General features: G+C 42.8%; 2 protein-coding genes across 13 annotated transcripts in view; one reads left to right on the top strand and one right to left on the bottom strand.

Annotated features, from left to right (window-relative positions):
- The window catches only part of NUMB (NUMB endocytic adaptor protein), a 105,459-nt gene extending 91,875 nt beyond the window's left edge, over nt 1–13,584 (top strand). For 5 of the 8 annotated variants that reach the window (XM_068398508.1, XM_068398513.1, XM_068398510.1 and 2 more), the window contains 6 exons: nt 643–717; nt 2,552–2,692; nt 4,207–4,408; nt 6,653–6,955; nt 8,755–8,904; nt 11,634–13,584. In XM_068398508.1, the coding sequence (XP_068254609.1) occupies nt 643–717; nt 2,552–2,692; nt 4,207–4,408; nt 6,653–6,955; nt 8,755–8,904; nt 11,634–12,349 (1,587 nt within the window). In that variant the 3' untranslated portion in view covers nt 12,350–13,584. Of the gene's footprint in view, nt 1–642; nt 718–2,551; nt 2,693–4,206; nt 4,409–6,652; nt 6,956–8,754; nt 8,905–9,761; nt 9,906–11,633 lie in introns of all 8 variants that reach the window. The other 3 variants (XM_068398512.1, XM_068398514.1, XM_068398515.1) reach the window with 2 other exon arrangements.
- The window catches only part of PAPLN (papilin, proteoglycan like sulfated glycoprotein), a 63,532-nt gene continuing 44,918 nt past the window's right edge, over nt 4,868–23,481 (bottom strand). For 2 of the 5 annotated variants that reach the window (XM_068398504.1, XM_068398503.1), the window contains exons 22-27: nt 22,633–22,771; nt 21,068–21,205; nt 20,282–20,409; nt 19,582–19,690; nt 18,057–18,232; nt 4,868–17,520 (exon numbers count right to left, since the gene is read on the bottom strand). In XM_068398504.1, the coding sequence (XP_068254605.1) occupies nt 17,345–17,520; nt 18,057–18,232; nt 19,582–19,690; nt 20,282–20,409; nt 21,068–21,205; nt 22,633–22,771 (866 nt within the window). In that variant the 3' untranslated portion in view covers nt 4,868–17,344. Of the gene's footprint in view, nt 17,521–18,056; nt 18,233–19,086; nt 19,160–19,581; nt 19,691–20,281; nt 20,410–21,067; nt 21,206–22,632; nt 22,772–23,481 lie in introns of those variants that run through there. The other 3 variants (XR_011047982.1, XM_068398507.1, XM_068398505.1) reach the window with 3 other exon arrangements.

Genomic DNA, 23,481 nt, shown 5'->3' on the forward strand with positions numbered 1-23,481 from the left:
ACACCATTGCTTTTTCAAGATACACACCAAATGGTTAAGAAATCATGTTTTTCTACCTCTCTTCCAAGATGTGACATTTAGCTCTTAATAAATTAGTGAAACAGGTTTGGATGATTGATCTTAGTATTAAGCACATAACACAATAACTGATGATTTTTGGGTGCTTTTAACACTGGTTTAAGGTGATGCCATGATTCTGCCATGCGACTATTGGGGCAGAGGGTAGGGCTGGTGGAAATATCAGGTAAGAATTTTCCTATGTTTAAACTTGTGCTAAAGAAGCTACCTGTGGTGTAACTCCTTATGAATTAGTGTCTTCTGACTCTTTACTGGAATTCTTCACCCACTTGGTCAGTCTTGAATTCTTTACTGTCAGTGGATGTACACCTTATTTTTGCCTCCACCTGTCCTGTGCCCTCTCCCCATCCCCACAATGTGCTGTTTCTGAAATACTGGCTTTGGCTTGGTTCTCTGAGTGTTTTGCAACTTGGATTGAGTATCTGGCTTTGGGCACCCTACTGACCGTGGACTTCATCTACACTTAATGTTGTGGTTCTTGGAAAGGGGAAGCGGGTGGCAGTCTGATGCTGTTGGCATAAAACTGTTTTTTTTCTTTCTTTTTTTTTTTTGTTTTTTTGAAAGTCGGGGAAGAAAGCTGTTAAAGCAGTCCTGTGGGTGTCGGCGGATGGACTCAGAGTTGTAGATGAGAAAACAAAGGTTAGATTTAATAATGTGCTGTAATTTTAAATGGACACCAATCTTTATGTTAATACAAATATTGGTATTTGAAAGGAAGACTGAAGTGTACAATCAGTTAAATTATTATTTCTTGCTTTGTAAACATATGTATGCCTGCTGACTTTTTTTTCCCAGTTAATTCCACACTACTCTGAAGACACATTTCATAAAATGTGGCAGGTAGCACAAGCTTGGAATATTTTTTGTTGTATTTACCGGAAGAACCATTGTTTTCCTGACAAGTTCTGTTGACACTGAACTTGGGAGAGTCCCTTGACTTTGTTCTGCACCACTGCAGAAGGCTGCAATAGTAATACATGAGCAAACTCACATGAGTTAATATAATTTTCAGTGCATGCAAATCCTAGAATGAGTCTGAATGAACAAGAGCTAGCTTCCAAAAATGCAGTGAAGAGAGTAAATGAAATAGGGGGTTGTGCTTTCAGACTCAAGCTAAATAGTAACCGAGCATCAAATTTGATAATTTCTAATTCTAATATCTAAGCTGTTGGTCTGAAGTGGAAGACTAATGTTTTTTGTGTTTTTCTATTGTGAAACAGCAAAGTATGTACCACCAAGGTGCCTGTGTGCAAGTAATAGCAAACAATTCTTGGTTTTATCTAGATGTAGGCAATTAGAAATAAGAGATTTAGGCTTGCCTCTGTAAGTGTACTAGTATTTTAAAAGATGGCATGGCTATCAGAACAATTTTTACTCTCATTAGTCTGAAATTAATTCGTTTTATATTCATGTCATTTAACCCTTACTTTGTCAACCTAAAAGATGATTTCTGCAAGCCAACACTGAGAAGCAGGTAGAGATAATTCATATCCCCCCGCAATACGACTGCCTGTCATATACCTGCTCTGTGTCTAGAATTCTCCAGGGCTGCTGTTATGGTATGGTTCAGCAGCACTAAAGTTACTGTCTCTTAAGAATTCAGTTTCTAATACAAGCATACTGATGTAGGTGAATTCAGTCTACTGATTGCCTCATTTAAAAATAATAATACGTGTCTTTTTTTAGAAATGTTATATATCTAATCTTTTAAAATTGAATTTTAATAAGTTGTGCAGACCCTGGAGGTAATTAAAAGTATAGGACTTAAAAAGAGAATATACTGTTGCCTCCTGGTGGTTGAAAACATTAGCACAGGTACCAAGTACTAACAACCAACCAAAAGAAACAATTTTGAACAAAAATTGAAAAAAAAATTTTTCATGAAGATGGCATAGTTCTTAAACTGTACTATCTCCTTTTAGAAACACTTCTCCCATCAATCTATGGGAACAAATCAGGGGTGCTTGATACTACTGGTGCTGCTGGTGCTTTTCCATTGCAGCTCTGCTTAGCTAATTGGCAGATCAGCTTTTGCTTTTTGTGTAGCAGCTGCTAGATCTTTTCACACTTGCAGACCTCTCCCATAAGTTTCAGCGTTATGTTTTAACCACAGTAAAGATTTTTTTGATTGCAAGACTATCGGAGCTGCTGTAAAAATAAAATAGAACTGTGAGCTCCATAGTCTAGAGGAGAGATCTTAGGAGTTTTTTGGGTCCTTAAATTCTTAAGTGGTGCCTTGGCACTCTTCTACCAAAGGTGGCACGTGGAAAATGTCATCTGTCATTTTTGTTTCGTACTGGGAATAGATTCTGAATGGTGAATTCATTGGCAGATAATTACAGCCGCATCAGATTATGCTCTTTTTAGTATAACTCACCTTCTTGCAGTTAACACTGAGAAAATGACTTGTTCAAGTGTTTCTCTGTATTTCCTCACATTTCTTTTATTATGGGGGCGGATTTTTTCCCTCTAGGATCTTATAGTTGATCAGACAATAGAGAAGGTTTCTTTCTGCGCACCAGACAGGAACTTTGACCGGGCATTCTCATACATCTGTCGAGATGGAACGACGAGACGCTGGATATGCCACTGCTTTATGGCTGTAAAGGACACGGTAAGTTTAATGTGGTGCGTGTCCAACTCTTCCAGCTTCTAGCTGGAGGTTGTGCTTGGAAAAATTAACTACCTAGAATACTGCAATATGTTTAGACTTCAGCTAAAATATTACTTAATCCTTGAAAATTATTTTAGTTCTAATTCTTTATATCTGAATTATTTGCCGTCATTCTGTGGTGTTGTCTTGTGGAGAGAAACAGTGCCCAGCATGTGTGTAAAAGGAACGCAGTCAGTCTCAGATATCTCTAGCAGAAGGGAACTACTCTTCTAAAAATAGACAGAAGATATTCTCATCTGAAAATATATACAGCCAAAAACTGAAACAGCAATGACAGTTTTTCCAGGATAAAATCATAGTGAGTAAATACAGACTGGTTATGAATGCAGCCTTTTTGTATGTGAATGTTATCTTGAATGGAAAATCATCTGAATGTTAAGGGATGGAGCTAAACTGAATTAAATTAACATCCTATTTGCTTCTAAGTGACAGAGATTTTTCCTGTAGGTTTTGAAAGTAAGTTACCTCTATCAGTCTCTTGCTGTGTAGACTTAAGTAAGTCACTTAATTCCCTGATCTGGCCTTTTCCTCTTTCTGCTTTTTGTTGAATCCCGCCTATATTATACAAAGCACTTGAAACCTCATGCAAATTCATTGCATGAACTCCACATAGCTGCATGTTCAGAGCAATTGTACTTGACAATTTATCATTTTTCTTTAAAAAGAAACAATGAAGTTAGATATTCCCAGTTAAACCGATGTTGGAGCTAGAGCATTTCTATTTTCCTCTGTGAATAACAGGTCAATTCACTTACTGATTATGATAGATGAGTTGAGTTACTGGTAGTAATAGTGCCTCTGACTCAGCTGTAGCCACTGTATCAGCTGGATTGCTGGACTTCCTCTGACTTGAATTCCCTTTCCTTATTGCAGTTATTGGACAGTGGGTCCTTTTGACCTCACTGGTTAATAATGGAAGTGCTTTTCAGAAGGCACTCTTAATACTAAGTTGTGCATGTGGTCAGGGCCATTAAGAAGTGCAAGTAGTCACCATTGTACTTTTAATTTTCACACTTGCACACAACGGTAGTGTCTCCCTGAGCCCTCTGTAAACTTTCTGTATCTGAGAATAGCACTTATATGTCCTTCAGGACTGACACCTGCTTAAGATGTCTTCACAAGAGTTGCTTTGTGCACAGATGTATCCAGAGGCAAGGGATCTATGCAGGCATGTTATCGCACTAGCATCTTAGTAGCAGTTGAACTAAACAGATTATCCAACAATCTCTTTCATTTCTGGGTGGCCTTCTTGAACGCTGCTTGTGCATTAGTAGTTGGGAGCCTTTATATACCAGGTTTAATTTTAGAGCCATACAAAAGGTGGCCAATTATAGTAGCTCTTTAATGCCTTAATTAGATCCCTCTTGTAAAGGCAGGTTATCACTTCTCAATGCTTGAAGCACATGTATGTTTCTGTCCCCAGTTACTGTATGATGCACTGTTGTCTTGTACAGGGGGAAAGGTTGAGTCATGCCGTGGGCTGTGCATTTGCAGCATGCCTGGAGCGAAAGCAGAAGCGAGAGAAGGAGTGTGGAGTGACTGCCACCTTTGATGCCAGCAGAACCACTTTCACTAGAGAGGGGTCATTCAGGGTCACTACAGCTACTGAACAAGCAGAGAGAGAGGAAACTATGAGACAGATGCCGGATGCTAAAGGTACGGGGTGCAACTTAAACAATCATCCAGAGCAAGCAAAACCAGCACTGAGGGTGAATTGGAGCCTGTGCAAGGATTGGGGCTTAACGTCCTTGCAGCGTTCCCTCTCTTGAACCTTTTTATGTACAAATCGTATTCCCAGACGCTTGTCACTTCACAAGATGAAAATTGCTCCCAGATTCACTCATAGCGCATTTTCCCGCATCTCCTCTACAAAAAGTGCAAGTGGCTTCATATGTGAAAGCTGCCCCAGCTTTGTTTTGTCAGCCTGCTTTGTGGCAAAGAACACTGTAGGTACCACCCTAAAAGGCCTTATTATAAAAATATTATAAAAATATAACAAGTTTTCCAGACATGAAGTAATCCTTTTTGTAGTCTAAAGCTTATGGTAAATGAACAGAAAATGGTACGCATTTTTCTTAGAAAATAACGTATTTTTATTTCGATTTTTAAGGCAGGTTACAAAGTATATGTATAGAGTATATTGCATGAGGGAAGAACAGGTGGTGTGCTTCTGAAAAAAAACAAACCAAACCAACTCTCTCCTTATAGAACACATAACTGTTGCACCGTTAATTACATTCAAAACTAATAACTAGCTGATTTGAGAGGAGTTAGTTTTTACTTCTTAGCCATTTTAAATGCCATTTAAAGTGTTCTGACCTTCAAGTGAAAGTAGAATGTCTCACTCAGGTTTTATTACAAGTAGTGGAGTTCTACAGCTAACAAAAAATAAGTATTATAAATATTGTTCATAGCCCTCTTTACAGTGGAGTTGAACTTTTGTTTCAGAGGGTTCCACAGAAGTTTTATGCTGCCACTCGATTGCAAAACTCTAATCTTCGTTTTCATCATCCATCTGCTTGTTCCCATACGTTAGTTGTAGAATGTGCTAAATGAAGCTTAAACACAAGGCCTTTGTTACTTGAGGGCATGAGTCAAAGTCCTGACTCAATGAAGGTGTGTGAAATCCTTTCCAAGAAAGACTGATTAGAAAAGTTTCACTTGAATGAGCAGCTGCAGCTCATGGGTACTGAAGCTTGCAAGACAACATAATTAGTTCCTCCTACTATTCCAGCTCCTCAGAAATCTCTAATGTGACTCGTCTCTTTAACAAGACTTCTAGTTATTCTGTTGATGTGCCAACAAAAAAAAAGTCATTGTTTTTCCTAAAATGTTTGGAAAGCAATATAGGTAAAATAAGAGTTCACACCAGGACAGTGAGATTGCCCCTTCTCCTGCTGTGTTGATGAGCTGTTTATTGCCTCCAAAGCCAATTCACTTATGACATGAGTGAGAGAGTTTTCCTAGAGATGGAAAAATCCTCATTGCCATTCTAATAATAAGTGTCATGATTTAAATTAGGCTTAATCCTACATTTCTACCATTAGACCTGGATGACAGGAGCATTGTGGTGCTATGCAAAACCCTGCAAGATGAAGCAGCTGACTTTTAAGTTGGAAGAGTTTCCAGTGCAACTATCTAGTGATTGGGTGGTAACATTACAGCTAAATTCAGTTGAAGTGACACAGGAACTCACTGTGAATGTGCCTGGTGTTAGCAAGGCCTGTCAGCTCAGAGGCTGGATCTACCTTGCAGCACACTTCCATCTATCTGTAGTGTATTTCCTGGAGGAGGTGGGGAGCTGCAGCCTGAGCACTGAATGCAGCCTAACCTGTTCAGTGCTGCTGCTGCCTTTGGCCTGCTGAAGCTTGTGCAGCATGTTTGGCTACTGCTGCTGATTCTGCAGGGCTAGGAAGGTGGCTTTTAAAAGAAGGTCCTAGAGCTGGGTTCTGTTCCCTGCTGCTGCTGAGCTATGCCACCCTAAGTCACTTAATATAGTTTGTAGTAATGTTTTGGCCATAGTTTGTGTGAGGCAAAGTAAAGGTCTCAAACAGGCAATACACTTTTTAGTCTTAATCATAAATGAATTGCAAGAATTTCTAGAGCTGGAGTCTCAGGAATAGCTAGAAAGAATGCATATATAAGGCCATCATTTCTATGAAGTGGCTAGCCTTGGTAAGCTTTGCTTTGGATACTGGATGTATGTAAAGTGACATGGTGAAGACAATGAAGGTGTATACAGAAAGGATTTTTCTGCTGTGGTATTAGAAACTCATTTGGAAGAGTACTAGTTATGCAAATTCCTGCCATTTCTCTTTTCAAAACAAATAGGAGTAGGAGCAGGCAGTTAGTTGAACACTATTTTGCTTCACTCTTCTAACCTCACCCTATTTCCTCCAGCAGTTGAAACAGAAGTGAAAACAGTAGCACCAGGTGCTGCACCAAACAATACTGCCCCTTCTTCTGGCTCACCAACCTCTCCTACTGCTGAAGTTGCTGCCTCTCTGGATAAAGAAATGAGCAATCCCCACGCTATTCCCCGGAGGCATGCCCCTATAGAACAGCTTGCCAGGCAAGGGTCTTTCAGGGGCTTCCCTGCCCTTAGCCAAAAGATGTCTCCTTTTAAACGCCAGTTGTCTTTGCGAATAAATGAGCTGCCTTCAACAGTGCAAAGGAAGACTGATTTCCCCATGAAAAACTCAGGTAAAACCAAATGGTTCCAGTGAAACATTACCTTAAATTGTCTCTTCCTCCTTTTCTGCTGTGGCTTCAAATAACTCCTTGTTTTCTAGTAAATCCTTCTTCCTGCCTCATGTGGATAATTTCTCACGAACAAACATCACCACATCAGAAAACTGCTTTGGGAATAGTCAAGAATTTCAAATGCAATATTCACATGCAGAAGACAAACAGTTCTAATCACTGTCTGAAATACTGGAGCGCAGCTTGCAGTGCTCCAGGAACCAAGGGCTGGTGAATTAGTAGGTACTGGCTCTTCCCTCTGAGCCACTGAACTGGTTCCTCCACTTAATGCCAGGGCATCTTGAGAAACAAATCCCTTCAAGGCCTTAACCACTTGTCATGGGATCATGTGATGCTTTTCTGCAGTCTGTGCTTCTGCCTGTCTGAATTCTTCTTTTTTGAGAGCAATGAAATGGCTTTTCACCTTGCATTAAAATAAACTTTACTGTTTAGGTGGCACAGCTGGCTGTTTCAGTAATGCGTGGTACAGTTTTCACATGATGGTAGTGGGATTTTCTAGAGTCATCCCAACATAAATACGTGGGGTGCTCAGTGCTTTGCACAATGTCCTAGAATCCCCTTAGCTAGGTTATCCTGCAGGCCAGCTGTACTCTCACTTGGCAACAGCATTAGTTTTAGCGTTCAAAGCTTTAAAGTAAAAATTACTGTGGCAAAGGCAAAAAAACAACAAAAATACCTAGTGTGACTTCTGTTATAATCCTTATTTGGTGACCTGTGCTTGGATATCAGCACTGAGTTTGTCAGTTTTACAGTAATAGTGCACTGCTCACTAGTGATACTCACTGAGCACAATACAATCTGAGTTTTCATGATTCAGAACATTTCTGATGCATGTTCCCATGTATGCTGCTGCCAGTGCTGCTTACTGCCACACTACATGTGCTATATTGGAATATCCCTCAAAGAATCAATTTCTGGGCGTGCCTCCCCCTTAATTTTAGACATGGTGCATGTTGTGTCCAGACATCTTACATTTTTTTTTATACTATTTGTGCTTATTTATGCCTGCTCATGTCAGTTCTGTGCAATGAAGGACTGATGATGGGTACTTTTGAAAAGCAGTGCAATTAGTAATAATGAGAACATCTGGTAAGTGAGCAGTTTTACTCCAGATGTTACTTTATCCGCATTATGCTGATACTTGGTTTATTTGTCTGGTTTATTTGAGCATTCAGCTTTTGCTTGTCACAGTTCTACCACATGAGCTAGGGATTTCGGCTACAGCTGAACTGGAGCAATCAACATTCTAACTCTAGACTAAACTTGCCACTGTGCATTGCTGTCAGCACATTTAAACTTCATCTAGTTACTGTGGAAGTATGTTGTTGGAACACTTAAATCTATTGTAAGTATTTTCATTTCACAGAGTGCCAAATCCTTGATATGTTTAGCACTTTAATATGGAAGATTTAGATCTCTACTAAAGCTATAGAAAACCCTTTTATTTTTCTGAAATGAACATCCTCTTGCATTAACACAGAGAAGCAGTAATAACTGCCTTTGAATCTGGAACGCTGATCTCCTTACCCTCTTGACTTAGTCACAAAATACACTAATGTGATGTTCTATTTCAGGTCAGGTCTCCAACACTAATTTTAAAAAAAAGCTATCATGCAAATCAGTAGCAGGAACATCTAGGACAGAAGGGAACTAATTATATTTCAGTTTCACATTGGTATTTCTAAATTGTTTCTGTATCCTTTAAACTTCCAATTTAATGAATTTTGTTTACATTTTAGTCCCTGAGGTAGAAGGGGAAACAGACAGCATTAGTGCCCTGTGCTCTCAGATCACCAGTGCTTTCAGCACACCGTCAGAAGATCCTTTCTCTTCAGCCCCCATGACAAAACCAGTGACAGTAGTCGCACCACAGTCTCCTGCCTTCCAAGGTTTGTGATTTTTTCCGTGTGCCATCGTCATGCTGGATGAGGCTTGAATGCACATAATGTTGATTTTCAGTAACACATGGTCTTAATTTCTTTTGCAAGTCCTGTTATCAGTATTTTGGGGAATGCATCCTGCTTTATTCATCTTGTCTGTTTAGTCTTTCTGTGGTTTTGTTTTTAACAAAAAGTTCATGCACCTACCACACGATAGTTACCGGTAAAAGGGACTGGCTTTGAGATAATGGCTATTGTGACATTGTGCCTCCTGAACTGCAAAAACCTTACCAACTGTGTGTCACAGGAACCAGATCCCACAAGGGAAGAGATTTTGTGCCACCACATGATTACTGTTTTTCACACAAAGTCTTAAATAAGTTGTGGAGAGATGCCAACTATAGAACTCATAGCAGCCTCTAATCTTCATTTCACTGATATGCTTTTATACAAGTTGTGTGGAAAACGAACCTCTCCTTGTTAAATGTAGTTATTGTTACTTTGCATCTAAAATCTGTTCTTCTTTTGAATCTGAAATTAATCATACAGTAACTTCTGGTAAGCCATATCTCTTCTCTATAAAAACAACAAATTTAACTTCAGTCAGTCATCAGAACTGAAGGTTTCAGCAAATACATAAAAATCCACCATCCCACAATTCTGTTAACAAGCGTTGGCTTGGTGAAATGGAATTTACTAGCTTTATCGACCGTCAGTCCAATTTGGCTAATTTACACCAACTGCTGTCATGTGGAAGTGTCTAAAATTGTTGTATGTTGATAGGTATGACATGGCCCACTAATATTCCAGTCACGTGCATGCCTTGCATGAATTAATTGCACTGATGTTGTCTGCTCCCATTTTAGTTAATGGCACTGCCTCTGCCTTCTGTGTGCTTGCTGCTAAACCATCTCAAGCTGCTGTAGTGTCCACAGCTATGCCAGTTCGTGAAACCAATCCGTGGGCTCATGCTCCTGCTGCTGGTACTGGAGCTGCAGCCATGGTCGCCGGTAAGATTGGAAGTAGATCCAGTGCGTTGCTATGAGAACTTGGATCAAGAGCATAATTGAGCCCTTGAGACAATTGTCAATGCCACTTAATGGCAAGTGGAAGGAACAGTAACAAAAGCCGGAAGTAGTAGCCTTTTGCACGAGTGGATGGAGGGAAGCGATGAACTCACTGGTCCTGGGTCTATAAGCTGGACTGATTCTTGTTTTGGCAGCATTTTAGAAAATCCAGTACTTAAAAAGGAAGTAATGAAGTAGTGTGTGTTTGGGGATGAAGGGGAAAGAACCTATGTGTACCCAAAATATTTTTTGTGCATTCTTTCCCCTAACATACGTAAGTAGAGATTAAGTTGGTTGCTTAAAGGCTTTAGAGGTTCTTTTTTTCTGTTTAATAAGTTTAGTCTGTCCCTCCAGTCCTTGTCTGTAGTTATGTACAATGTAAGGTGGTACTTCAAATGGCTGTCACTCATGTGGACACATGCTAGAAGGCTACAATCAAACTAACATCATTTCCTGGTGTAAGCTCACCTAGAAAAGAGAAACTTTCCAAGTGAAATAGTAGGTTCTACTTGGCATTCTAAGAGTACCAGACCCATTTTCAGTAAGTCTTCCCCCATAAGAGAGAGTCCCTAAGCTCTGCCTCCAACAGTTCTCACGGTAAAAACAACAGTAAACTGATCTTTAGCTGGTGTTTAACTACATCAGGCTGACTGAAAACCACTGAGCAGTAATGGTTTTCCACTTCTCTAAAACACCAAATAACACATGAATTGCAGAGCCATCACTAGCACTCCTGCTTGCTTTTCTCATCACGTTGGAAACCTGGCAAGGCCCTATGGGAGGGAAAGGGAATTTGAAACTGTAGGGAGATGGAAAACCAGAATTCAGCTGGTGGGAGATAGTTGTGAAACTGGAACAGAAATAATGGTGTGTTTTTTTGTTTTTTTTTTTTTAAATCGTTGAGGATTAATTAAAATCAGAGCTGGTTTTATAGAAGAAAAGTCTAAAATGCTGAGTGTTGAACATGGCAAAAGAGGTTAACGCTGAGAGGTTAACAGTGTGAGTTATATATGAGAAGAGTAAGGGAAGAGTGAATGGAGATGGAAGAAGAATAGGAAGGAGTCATAGTAAGTACAGTTTACATATCATATAGTAATTTGATTAGATGTATTGCCTTAAGTGTTCATGTATATCATAGTGAGTACTCACACTTCAATGTGTATGGGACAGAAAAATGGATGTTGTCTTGAACTCCCATTACTGTCCTTAGAGGGTAGAGCCTTAATTTAGGAAACAGAGCAAACAAGTCTTAAAAACAGTTTCTTATAGCTTTGTGTTCTAACAGTCCACCAGTCCTGAGCTGTACATTCAGAAACTGATATGCCCTAATGAGAGGAATTAGTGGTTATGGACTAGATCATTGCCACTAAGTTATGAGGGCAGGCAGCAGCGCTCCTGCATGCCCTCAAGTCTCAGATGTCTGCTACGAAGAAAAAAAAAAAAAAAATCTGCATTTTAGTGAAGCAGCTCTTCTCTACCCATTCTTGATCACCGTCTTCCTATAACAGAACAGTAGAGAGGATGCATAAAGATGCTTCCAGTGTTGATAGCAGTCTTTCAGCCGTGGAGGGAGGAGGCCTGTCTGTTCGTGTGTACATCCTCCAGCCTTTCTAACTGATAAAAGGGTGTGGAGTGGAGATATTAGTGACTTCCCCATGCTTTCCTTCCCAGGCACTGAGTGGAGCAGCACCTCCTCAGGTGCAGCCTCACCAAGTCTCTTCCAAGGAAATCACAGACGTACTCCCTCAGAGGCAGACCGCTGGTTGGAAGAGGTCTCAAAGACTGTCAGAGCCCAACAGCAGCCAACCCCAGCTCCAGCCCCAGCTCCCCAGCCACTACTACAGCCTCCTCCAGCAGCTTCCCAGTCAGCACCAGCCTTCCCAGTCAGCACCTTCATTGCGCCTCAGCCTGTGCCAGTGGGTGTGGTTCCGCCCATGCAGCCAGCATTTATTCCAGCTCAGCCCTATGCTGTAGCAAATGGGATGACCTATGCAGCCCCAAGCGTACCTGTGGTTGGAATCACACCTTCCCAGATGGTAGCCAACGTCTTTGGTACTGCAAGCCACACTCCAGCAGTCCATCCGCATCAGTCACCCAGTCTTGTCAAACAGCAGACGTTCCCTCAGTATGAAAGCAACAGTGCTACGACCAGCCCTTTCTTCAATCCCCCCGCGCAGCACAACGGCTCTGCAGCTTTCAATGGAGTTGACGGTGGCAAATGGGCTGCAGAGGACAAGCATTCGCAGCCTCCCGCAGCTGCTCCGCAGGTAGACCCATTTGAAGCACAGTGGGCAGCACTAGAGAGCAAGGCAAAGCAGCGCACGAATCCCTCGCCAACTAACCCCTTCTCAAGTGATTTACAGAAGACATTTGAGATTGAACTTTAAGCAGTCCTGGGGGGGGGTGTGGATAAATTGTACATTAGGATAGAGGGATAAAGGGAGCAGAGGGGACTGTTTCTGATCAGTTTGCTTTGATAATCCCAAAGGTCCCTTCAAATGAAAATGGGTTAGAAAGAGGGAGCAATTATGGGGAGGATATAAACATACAGAGAATTTAAAGTGCAGTTCTTAAGTGGAATCCTGGAGCCACCCCAGTCTGCATTCCCTCCTCACTTGGCAAGCTGGAAGCCAAACAGAGCAAAGGCAGGCACCCAGTCCCAAAGCCTGTTCTGCAGAAACATCAACTATCTCACAGAAAGGAAGGCAGATTTTGTACTTGTGTCCTTCTGATGCCCTGCAAGTCCTGGACATTCCCCCTCAGGGAAAAATGGGGGGGGGGTGGGGGGATGGATAGAGGTGAGAGATTGTCACCTGCTTAGCAAAAGCTGGGTTTGTGGAAAAAGTTGAGCTTCCATTTTGAGTAAAAGTGAATATTATATGTAAAGACTAAAGTAAAGCCAAAATCTTTATTTTTATGCATTTAGAATATTTTAAATAGTTGGATATTAAAAGCTGTATGAGTTGTAAGTAATCTTGCCAAAGGTTAAAAAAAAAGGGGCTTGGATGTAAGAAATTGTACATAAGATTGATTTATCTCTGATTCTTATTGTAAGTAATATGGGGGGGGTGGACAAAGGGGCTCTAGCTTGTTCTTGTATCTGTTCATTGTAAGTAGCATATTGCAACAACAATCACAACCAATAAGTCATTATATCGTAGTTTTAAATAAAGAGAATTAAAGAACAGTATTGTCATGGTTTGAAAACCATGGGGAAAAATTTACTGGTTTTTATCGGAATCAAGCTACATATTATATATAGTATGTTTTTTCCTTTCATGTGTTGCTGCAGTTTCTTTGTCTTAATCCATTGGTTCTAACACTACTGTGACAACTTACTGTAATCATATCTACATCCTGGGGCTACCTGGGAAACCATTTTATGTTTGTCTGTCAATAGATCTTAGAGGTTTTTAACTTTTGGTTTTATTTTTTCCCACTGATTTGTGAAACCTTGTGGTTAAGGCTGCAGCTGGTCCAGGTTCTGCCTCTGGTGACTTGTGAAAACCATCTCATATTAACTTTACTTTTAAACTTTGGCCTTACAAGCAAATGTAAGTTATATATATTTGTACTGATGATTTATAATCTGCTTTAACAGAAATAAATGTTGGTGGTAGAAGCACTGTCTGTGAAAGCTTTATTTCCCACCACATTCAGTTTTCAGCACTTGCCCTTCTGAGTATCTTCTGTGTTATTAGGTGAATGTAGATGAGCCCTGCTTGCCAACCTAGAAGCTTAATAATGGTATCTTAACACTTCTGATTGTGTACACCATGTTAAGGTACCTCGAACTTTAAGACTGAACTTGCAAATATCCTTGTGACCCATAACTCTAAAAGGTCTAAAATGGAGGGCTTTACTGAAAGCATCAGATTCTGGGTTTGCATCACTGTATTTTCTAACACTGAATATTTACATGGAGACAAATATGAAGACACTAACATTCAAAAAGAGAAAAAAGGAAAACTCACTTTGTTTTTCTTTCCCCTAAAGGAATTAAGATCTTAAGAGCCACCTGAGAAGACTGTATTTTCACTCCTTTTCTGTTCTTCCAGTGAGCTGATACCTACCCTGTTAGTATGAGTGGTTCTTACTGCATTCTTAAGTGCACCATGTCAGTTTAGACACAAGGGAAAGTCAGACTTCGTAACCTGAAGGGGAAGAAATGCTCCCTTTGTTTGGCCCTAGCATTTGAGTTTACCAGCAGTTTTCATTTCCAGGCAAGTACAGTGAGTCTCACAGTGACATAGTCTAGAAAACTGTGCTTTTCTTCTTTACAGATTCGTATCTGTTTTCAATATGATATGAATAGTAATGACCAACACTCCCTATGGTATTTGAGTTGGTGCCAATGCTTTTTTCAGCTTTCAAAAAGCAAGCAAATATTGGTAGACATGTGTAATAGGAAAGAAAGCAGGTATAGCTTATTCTGTTAGTTCCATGTCTTTAACAGTAGTGCCCCAAGATCAGCTGAAAATAGCCCAGTATAGCTACACCCTTCCCCTGCCCTGGAGGTAACAGTAAAGGAGGTACAACCTTCCTCCAATCCATTGTTTAGGGAAGAAAATGAACACCTTGATTCTCAAATGGAAAAAAAAGTAAACATTCAGGTAGGCAGTTAAGTGGTACGACATAGAGGGGAAAAGCTCAGCTTGCCAAAGAGCAGAAATGTAAAAAGACCCTGTAGTTAACTGTTACAGTGATGGCATGTATTCAAAGCGGTGAACTGCATGCCTTCCACTGCCATCATTACTAACACAGTTATGCAGCTGAACGAAGGGCAGAATAAACACTCACTTAACTGAAGCACCTTCAGTGTTAAAGTCCTGCCCATCAGAATACAGGTGGCTGTTACAGCCCTCATGAGTCTTCAGAAAGCACGCCCTGGCCACATCCTATATAACCATACAACTTAAATGAAAGCTGACTACACAGAATATTTAAATACTCTAAAAATAGAGCCTCTGACATCATAGGAGAAAGGGCCATTATAGAACTCCGCTTATTCTGGGACAAAAGGGTCTGATACAACCACAATCAACTTCTAACCATGCTCCTGAGCCGGTCCCCAGACCTTTACCTTCTATGCCTGCCACATAGGAACTGAGAGGGCTTCACTAACAACACTGGAATTTACCCAGTCTGTGATTAGTCCCTGGTCTCAAAAGGCAAAGTCATACTATATACTAAAATACCCTATACACACACACACACACACAAAAAAAAAAAAGGCACTTGTCTGAGATGTTAAATGCAAAATTACGTGCAAACACAATTAGAATTCTCAGGACCATCTCCTTGTTCTTAACTATCCAATGACATCAACTGCAAACCTTCCTTACACTGTAACGCCTACCACGACTTACAGCAGAGGAAGTTTTCCCTAATCAAATTAAAGGGTCTTAACTGCAAAAATAAGTTGTGGGGTTTGTTGTTTTGGGTTTTTTTTGTTTGTTTGGTTGGGTTTTTTTTGTCTTTTCTAGCAAGCAGAATTCATCAGACCACAGAAAGACCCACCCCCAAATAGCTGTGTGACTGTCACCTCTCACTCCTTTACTGGATTGCTTCTAGACTTTTCAGTTTGTTCACATCTTAAAGCAGTGTTGTCATTCCTGAAGCCGTACCTGTGCTGAAGAGAGTGCAAGCATTAGGTTAGTAATTCTTGTTTTTGAGTCAGTTGAACTGATTTACTGGCTTTAGCATCCACACCAGCTTTAAGGTGTCAAGCCTGGGGATTTACACCTATGTATTATTGCTGTGTATTACTGAGTGCTGAGTCTGGACTGACGGAGAGGAGAGTGATGTGAGTACAGTCCTGCATTAGCTGCCTGCCTTAGAAGCCTTAAAGTAACAGAGGTAGAAGAAGAAAAAAGGCCAATCCTCTACCCACCCCCAAAACATCACCACCACACACCAGTCTACTAGTTTATAGCTACATCTATGCAAATAATAAATGGGTGATAGTGCTAATTAATATGATTAACCCATCCAAGTCTCAGCAGGGAGTTTGGAATGAGGAAGAGGGGTCTGGTGTTAGGGCTGATGCTAGAGTAAAACAATACTGTGGAGCTATAAAAAAAAAAATGCTTTTGCTCAGAAATAATTCCATTTGGAGATACTGAAGACACCCAAGGGCCCTTCCTGGTTTAACAAATCATGATATAATGTCACCTCCCCACACTTCCCCCTTAATGCCTGAGACTTTCAGAACCTCATACACATGCTTGCTGTGACTTAGGGTTAGTCTTGAAACAAAGGATGCTTTTCAGCTGTCGCTGCTCTGCCTCTGGAAGTCTTCACTTGTTAGCCCATAGCAGCAGGAATCAGCCCAGGCCACATGCTGAGCCAGGCTTTCCTGGACTTCACTGGGACTAGAGCAGATCAGTGGGAGGTTTATTCTGGCAAGTCAAATGCCCCTACACCTGTTTCTGTGTGTATATTATTCTCCTCTCCTGGTTGAAACTCATCACAATGCTACCACTGAGCCCAGCTTTGCAATAAATTCAACAGCACAGTTCTGGCTCAGAAAAAAATAAAATTGTCTGATGAGCCTTCGTAGAGCGTGTAATGATACTTAAACTGCAGCATCTCAGAACAGCTAACAGTGCTGGTATATTCATCTAAATTACCCCTAACGTTCAGGAAGGGCTAAAAGTATTCTTCTGTTTCATCTTAAGCTTTCGGTGAAGCATTGTTTCTGCATTTTACTCCAAAGCTGATTACAGTCAAGTAGAAACCAAACTGACCCAACTAGAAATTTGTCTGAGGTCTACTGCAATAAAACAGCTACAGTAACGTGACATCACAGATGCATCTCTGTAGCTAGTAATCTCATAGGACCTGAACGCTAATTTTAATAAGCATGAAGCTGTTTCTCATGGCCAGAGTCCTTTGCATTTAGATGGAAAGTGCTCCCCAGGATTACAAATGTTCATTGCTCATTATTGCTTTGGTTAAGACAGTTCAGGCCCATCTTCAAACACTTCAGAGATTATTTTTCTTTTAGAGCACTTTTCTCTTGTGCTGGTATGAAGAATTGGTCTCTCCCTCTCTCATGCTGTTTACCTGCCTTCTCACAGCATCCTTGCGTTCCCAGTGTCATCTTGTTCTGTGAATGACAGCAACTACCCTTAAGTGAAGAGAAGGATTAGCTACAGCAAGGCACACAGGGGGGAAAAAAGGAGTCTGCAATAAACTTGAGGATGGTGGGTCTCCCACCTTTGAACAGTTACACCCACTACACTCTGTTCAGTTTACCCTCTTGAGCTTTCCAGCAGGGCAGAGCTCCCAGAACAGTTTCATTCAGTAAAAGGACAGAGTTCAGACTTCCAGCCTTGTAATCGGTCACCTGCACTTTCATGTGGCCGTGGCAGTGTCTGTCACCCGCGGTGACGAGGAGGGCTGGCCTGTGGTTGGTAGCGAGAGCAGCTCGCGCAGCAGAAGCTGGAGTAGTATTCGTTACTGCAGAGCTGGGCCTGCAGGATCAGGTCACAGTTGGCGAGGTGTGGCTGGTCCACGCACTCTCTGCTCAGGTCCACAACGTGATTCACAGTAGCTGCAGCCAAGCAAAAGGTGAAGCAGCTGTAAATACACTGCCAGGGCTTATCCTCAGGTTTCATTACCCTCCCAAAAGACACAGCACATTCCTGCTTTCTCCACCCTGCCAGTTCTAAGGGGATTGTTTTAAATATAGTCCAACATCAAAGATGAGAGAGAAACTGATATCTCTGGTGAGATACAGGGGGAGAATACAGTTTCTGGAGACCACTCTACACCCTGTGTAGAGCCCAGCTGGATGGTGTCCAGAGTCCAAATATGAATCTTGCAAACACCTATTTGGTCAACCAGCTATGGCATATTGGCCTCAGGAAGTTAATTAGGCTCCCAGCACCCCGGGAGGGGTTGTGTTTCCACCATCCTGCTATTCTGCCCATGGGAAGCAAGGCTCCCCGGGTAGCACAACCCAGGGGCTCCGGCTGCTCCCCAAAGTCAGAGGTCAGCAGTGGATGGGCACATGCAATAAGCAGAAATAATAGCAGCCAAGAGGCAGGCACTGTGCCGGGAGAAGCGGGGAGGACAGGTTGTACTCACTGCTTGGCCTGCTCCTCAGCACTTTCACCTCCGTGCTGGCACTGACAGAGTTGCTGCTGCTGTAGGCGCTGCATGTGTAGGATCCCTCGTCAGCCTCTTGAACATTGCTTATGATCAGGCTTCCATCCTGGGACAGGTGGATGTGGTGGCCATCTGCCCTCATGGGGACTCCGTTCCTGTGGCAAAAACCATTTTGTATCACTATTCCCACCCGTGGTGGCTAAAGGAGCTCTCTGTGCTCTTTAGGAACTGATGCTCTGTGAATGGTACGAATTTTTACAAATTCGGCAGGAAGGAAGAAGAAATCTTCTTTTGCCACGACCTGGCTCTACAGCTGGGTGGTAACATGAGCCTGAGTGAGTCTGCATCCGTTAGCCCACTGTCTGTGTGGGAGGTAGCTAGCTGTGTGCTCTGTATAAAGACATTGCCTTTTCCACTATTACACATTTTTGAGGTTTGAGGGACTAAGAGAAAATCCAGGGTGCCTTTCCCTCTCTCCAGGTTGTGGTCTGGCAGTGCTTGTTTGGCTGGCATTGATAGCAGCGCATGTTGCTTGAGGAACATATGGGGTAGTGAGCAATGCACCCTCTTTCCCTTAAAAGTTTGTTTAAAAAAAAATGTTTAAAATACCAGCAGGATTGTGTCTGTTCTGTTCCTCCCAGAATACTCTGTGCCCAACAGGAAAACTGCCTGAAGTATGAACTCCTAGTTACCAAGGAAATGAAATTTGTTTCACTGAAAAGGGTTTCACTCAGACTCTGAAACTTGCACCATTCTGTTAACTCCAATAAATAGCAAACTTACATATGGAAGAAAAGCTCTCTTTGCAAGATGGCCCACTTCAGTCCTACCCCTCGGAGCAGAGGGATTTAAATAATTACCAATCCATCTCTCTGGATCCTTTGCAAGAAAGTTCCAAAACACAACTGATTGTTTTCAAATAGGGAAAAAAACAACGCAGCAAACACTTGCAGAAATTCAGAATTTCATTGTAAACCATCAAGAGAAGAGGACACATCTTTTCCTTTACCTTTATTAAAACACCTTACATTCTCCTTTGCTCCACCTTGACAGTAGAGGGACAGAACTGTCGCAGCAGGAAGCTGGGAGAAGAGACACTGTTATTGTAGGGGCTAAAATATTTGCTGCAGCTAGGCAGAGAGAGTTTTATCAAGACCGACTAAAGGTCTTGCTCTGGTTACTCACTTTTAGGTTTTGCTATTGTAACGTCACTAGCTTTCCAGCATGGAGCCCTTCTGAACTCCACAAAATCTTAGCTTAAAGTCTGCTTTCCTCCTCATTTGACTGGAACATGAACTTGGTGACCCCTAGACCCCACAGGGATCTTGCCCAGGAATTTTAGGGTAACAGGCAAGTTGATGAGGAAAGGGTAGGTGATGCTAGCTAGGGCTGAGAACTGTGGGTCTCTCTCTTACCTGGCAGGCATACCTTCCAAATAATAACGCAGGAAGTGAGGAGGTTCAGGAAGAGAAGGAAAGGGGAGTTCTATCTCATTTTTGCTCACCTGGACCACCTTATATTCACATTGTTGCCAGTCACTGTACAATGAAGCTGAGCAGTTCCTCCCTCAGGTACTGTGATGCTTGGCAGAAGACCAGTGATCCTCAGCTCTCCTAAACCAGAAGGGAAATCATGGCTAGTAGGAAGACAATGCCATGCTGCCCCTGGTAGTAGGCACATTCCCTAATTGGAAAAGTCCAACATACGCTGTGATGAGTTATGAGCCCCTAGGCCTTGAAACAGCATGTTTGGAGCTATGACACTGTTGCTACAGTGAATGTGGATTTCCTACGGGCTTTAGCCCAAGCAAGGGCAAGTAACAGAGGCCTCAAAGAGCTTTTTCTTCCAGCTGTACACAAGCACATCACATGCACAGAAGAACCATCTCCTTAGTTCCTCTTGCTCCTATAGCCATTCCACGCCAGTGTCCCATAAACAGGGCCCTGAGAGTCACTCCTACTGTGTTGTTGGTCCCTCTTCCCAGCTGCCTGGAGCACTGCAATCTACTAGACACACACAGGTTACCACCGGGTAAAATAACTCACTGTTGCCCTTGCCCTCAAGCTGCCTGTTAAACATCAGGTGTGAAGCCCAGAGGCATGGGCAGAAAAGAAGCTCCTGCTGCCCAGCCCTCCCTGTTTCCCACTTGTGTGCACACACGTGTGTGTACAGACATGCCACACATGCCCCCACCCATCCAGTACCTAGAGTTCGGAGCAGGATCTGGTGCTGGTCCTGGTCACGTCCATTCGAGGCAATGCAGGTAAAGAAGCCAACGTCTTCAGAGCTGACCCGGCTGATCACCAGGGCCCCATCTGACTGCTGCCTGTGTCTGGGGAACAAAACCAGAAAGCCCCTCAGTCCGTGCTTGGGTCAGGATGGGACTCCAGCCACCAAAGCTGAAGCTGAGCCTTGTGCACAACTTTGTAGTAACACTGAGCAAAGGTTTAGCAGCAGCTCAGTTCAACCTGTAATGCAACCCCTGGTCCTCAAGTTCCAGCACAAGTGCTGTAGGCTCTGGAAAACCCCACTGCTAGAGGAGGCTTCTGGGAGCAGAGAGTGAGGGGAGCTGCAGAAGAGCAGCAACATTAGCTACCACAATTCACTGCAGGCACCCTGATCTCTCTCTGTTGTGGACCTCTGTCCTGGCTCAGAGACTAGCTGGTTTTTGGTATATTTGCTTGCCTTGTGTCCTCTTCCTGCTAATCTTGGAGATGAATAAATTTCAGCTTTGGCTCACTTGCAGACCCTGTATCACAGCTGTTCTGTCGAGGGTTCAATGTTCAGACTTTGATCTGTCAGTGAGGCTGGGGCAGTCAGGCAGTACGGTCTGGCCTGAACAGAGGAGGCTGGCCAGCATAGGGCAGGACAGGCCCTAGCTGCACGGCCAGCAACTCTGTTGTCTCAGGGAGGAGACAGGCAAGGCAAGGAGGAGGCTCTCCTCCACACGAACCCGCCTGCGGGTATGGTGGAGCCGCCTGGAAGCTCACCTGGGAGAGGAGAGGGGCTGCCCGTCTTTCTGCCACTCAATGGTGAGAGCCGGTGATGCTTCCACTGTGCAGGGCAGTCTGACTCGCTCCCCAACATTGGCCTCCACTACTGAGGGCTCGCTCTTATCCATTCTCAATCTGCAAAGTCCACAAGCACAAAAAAAAAATGCAGAAACCTCCTCGTTCAGCATTTGACCTTCAACACAAGGCTTTTTTAAATCACAAGCCTTATTTTTTGCCTCCAATGGGAAAGGACAGTCTCTGCACTGCCGTTAGAGCTCTGATACTTGCCATTACCAACACTCACTCAAACATTCAGAAAAGAGCAGCCTCCATCAAATCCTGCTCCACTTCAGCACACCTTGGTGCTGCAGTCCTGTCAGCCTGCTTAACCCTTCAGAGACAGCGACCCTGTTTCTTATAGCATCCCTCTGGGTAACACCTTAGGAAGTGTTAACATGAGCACATAGCAAATGGTACGAAGTCCTGAACGGGGCATCAAGCAACTTTCCCCCAGGGTGCTTGCCTGGCACACAAAAATGAGCAGGTATTTTTTGGGGTGTGAAGAGCCCATTGCAATCATCTGACTGCACACAAGGCCTAGGAGCTGGCCATCCGCTTCATGCAGCAGAAAGGTTGAGGTCAGGCTCTCACACCACTCATCTCCTCATGCTCTTTGCTCTCTTATAACTACAGCTAAACACCATTTTAGAAGGGAACTAAACCATGATGTTCCCAGAAAAACGTCATCTCCCCCACCCCCATAGTCTGACCTGAATTCTTGATCTCAAAAAAACAAAAACAAAGAGCCTTCATCCAATACTCTTAATTCAATGAATCACTTCTTTCTGCTTTTAGGCAGAAGCAGCTAAGGAGGTTACTGGGGAGTTCAGCAAATTGGCTGGGTTTTAGGTTGTAAACTCAAAAGAAGGGAGGGATCAGATCATGGTCCCATTTAATCTAGAGCCCCAACATGCTGCATTTAAGGCAAAAATAATTTGTACCCTTTTATTTCTGTGGGGCCTAGAAGCACCAAAGAAACATGCAAGAAGCTATGAAATATGCCACCCAGTATGTGAGGAGATAGTTTTGAGTCAAACTGGTTTGTTCACAAAATATTTAAAATAAATGGGTGGGAGCTAAAGTAACTGGAGCTTTTTAAAATATACATACGTATATTTTGTGCTGGTTAAGCAGTTCCTATTTGCTTTGCTTCTTCCCAGAACAGGTTTCTCCTTCTGCCTACACTAACTTGAACAGCTAAGGATGCTGCCCCTAATATTTCTACTTTTGTTTGAGCCTAGCTCCTTTACTGTCAGACTCCCTGCAGGTCTTTGCTCAGAATATGCTTCTTTCAAGAGACCCTCGGGAAGGACAGAAGACAGGTTGCGACTGGGATCTTTGCCCGTTCCTGTTGTCAGCAGTTCAGTACTGCTTGCTTCCCAACTGTGCCCCAGAACAGATGACCCAGGACCTTTCCAAGCTTCAGCCTTTCTACATGAAGGGATGCCATATGGTTCATCAGCTGGGCACGGTGGACAAACTGTTGCTGTACGTGAACTTACCTGTATGTGAATTGCTGATGCACAGAAGAACCGGCTGCCTGTACAACCTTCCCGCCTCTGGATAGCTCTTGATGCTGCTGATTTTCCTTGTGAAGGACCTGACCTCTCTCACCCTCTGCCAGAACAGTGCTCTGGTACTCTATTCAAAATAAAATGCCATATGTGAATAAAAGGACCCTTCTTACTGTGACCTCTTGCGTAGGGTTTCTATGAGCTTGGGAGAGCTTGCTGAACTGGAGCCAAAGAGCCCTTCAGCCATCTGTTTTCTGGCTGACTAGTGCAGTAAGCCTGCACTGTCTACTAATGAGAGTCACAGACCTGCAGGCAAGCAATTTTAGACTCCTTTCTCTCCTCTGTCAGTGAACATGTTGCAGCATCCCTTAGGCCACACTGCCTTCTGCCCCGTGTGCCATTGCTGTGACAAAGCACACTTCAGAGATTGAAGGCTACAGGGTGCCTTGCTGGCCCATCTTCTGAGACTAGTCTTTCATATTTTTTTGTTTTTGTTTCTTAAATAAGGCACAGTTTTCAAAACAGGGAATCATTTGTTACCCCACAGAACCTGTTTGGGCAACACACAAAACATAAATGCACCAGCACAAACAGTTATGGCAGACTGGTCACATTATAGTGTGAGATGGAGGACCCAAGAAACTGCAGAAAATCCCACTCCTGGAGCCTCCTTTCTGGGATCAGGGGGCAGCTGATGGCTCTCAGGGAGGAAGACATGCTTGCTGTGCTGGAAATGGGGCAGGTTACAGGCAAGCCACAGCCCCAGTTATGCGGTGGCACTGCAGGGAAGGAAGCACTTTTAGGTTAACGCTTTATCATGAAGCAGCACCCAAAGAA

Source organism: Nyctibius grandis, chromosome 4 (assembly GCF_013368605.1).
Source record: "Nyctibius grandis isolate bNycGra1 chromosome 4, bNycGra1.pri, whole genome shotgun sequence".
Classification (NCBI taxonomy): Eukaryota; Metazoa; Chordata; class Aves; order Nyctibiiformes; family Nyctibiidae; genus Nyctibius; species Nyctibius grandis.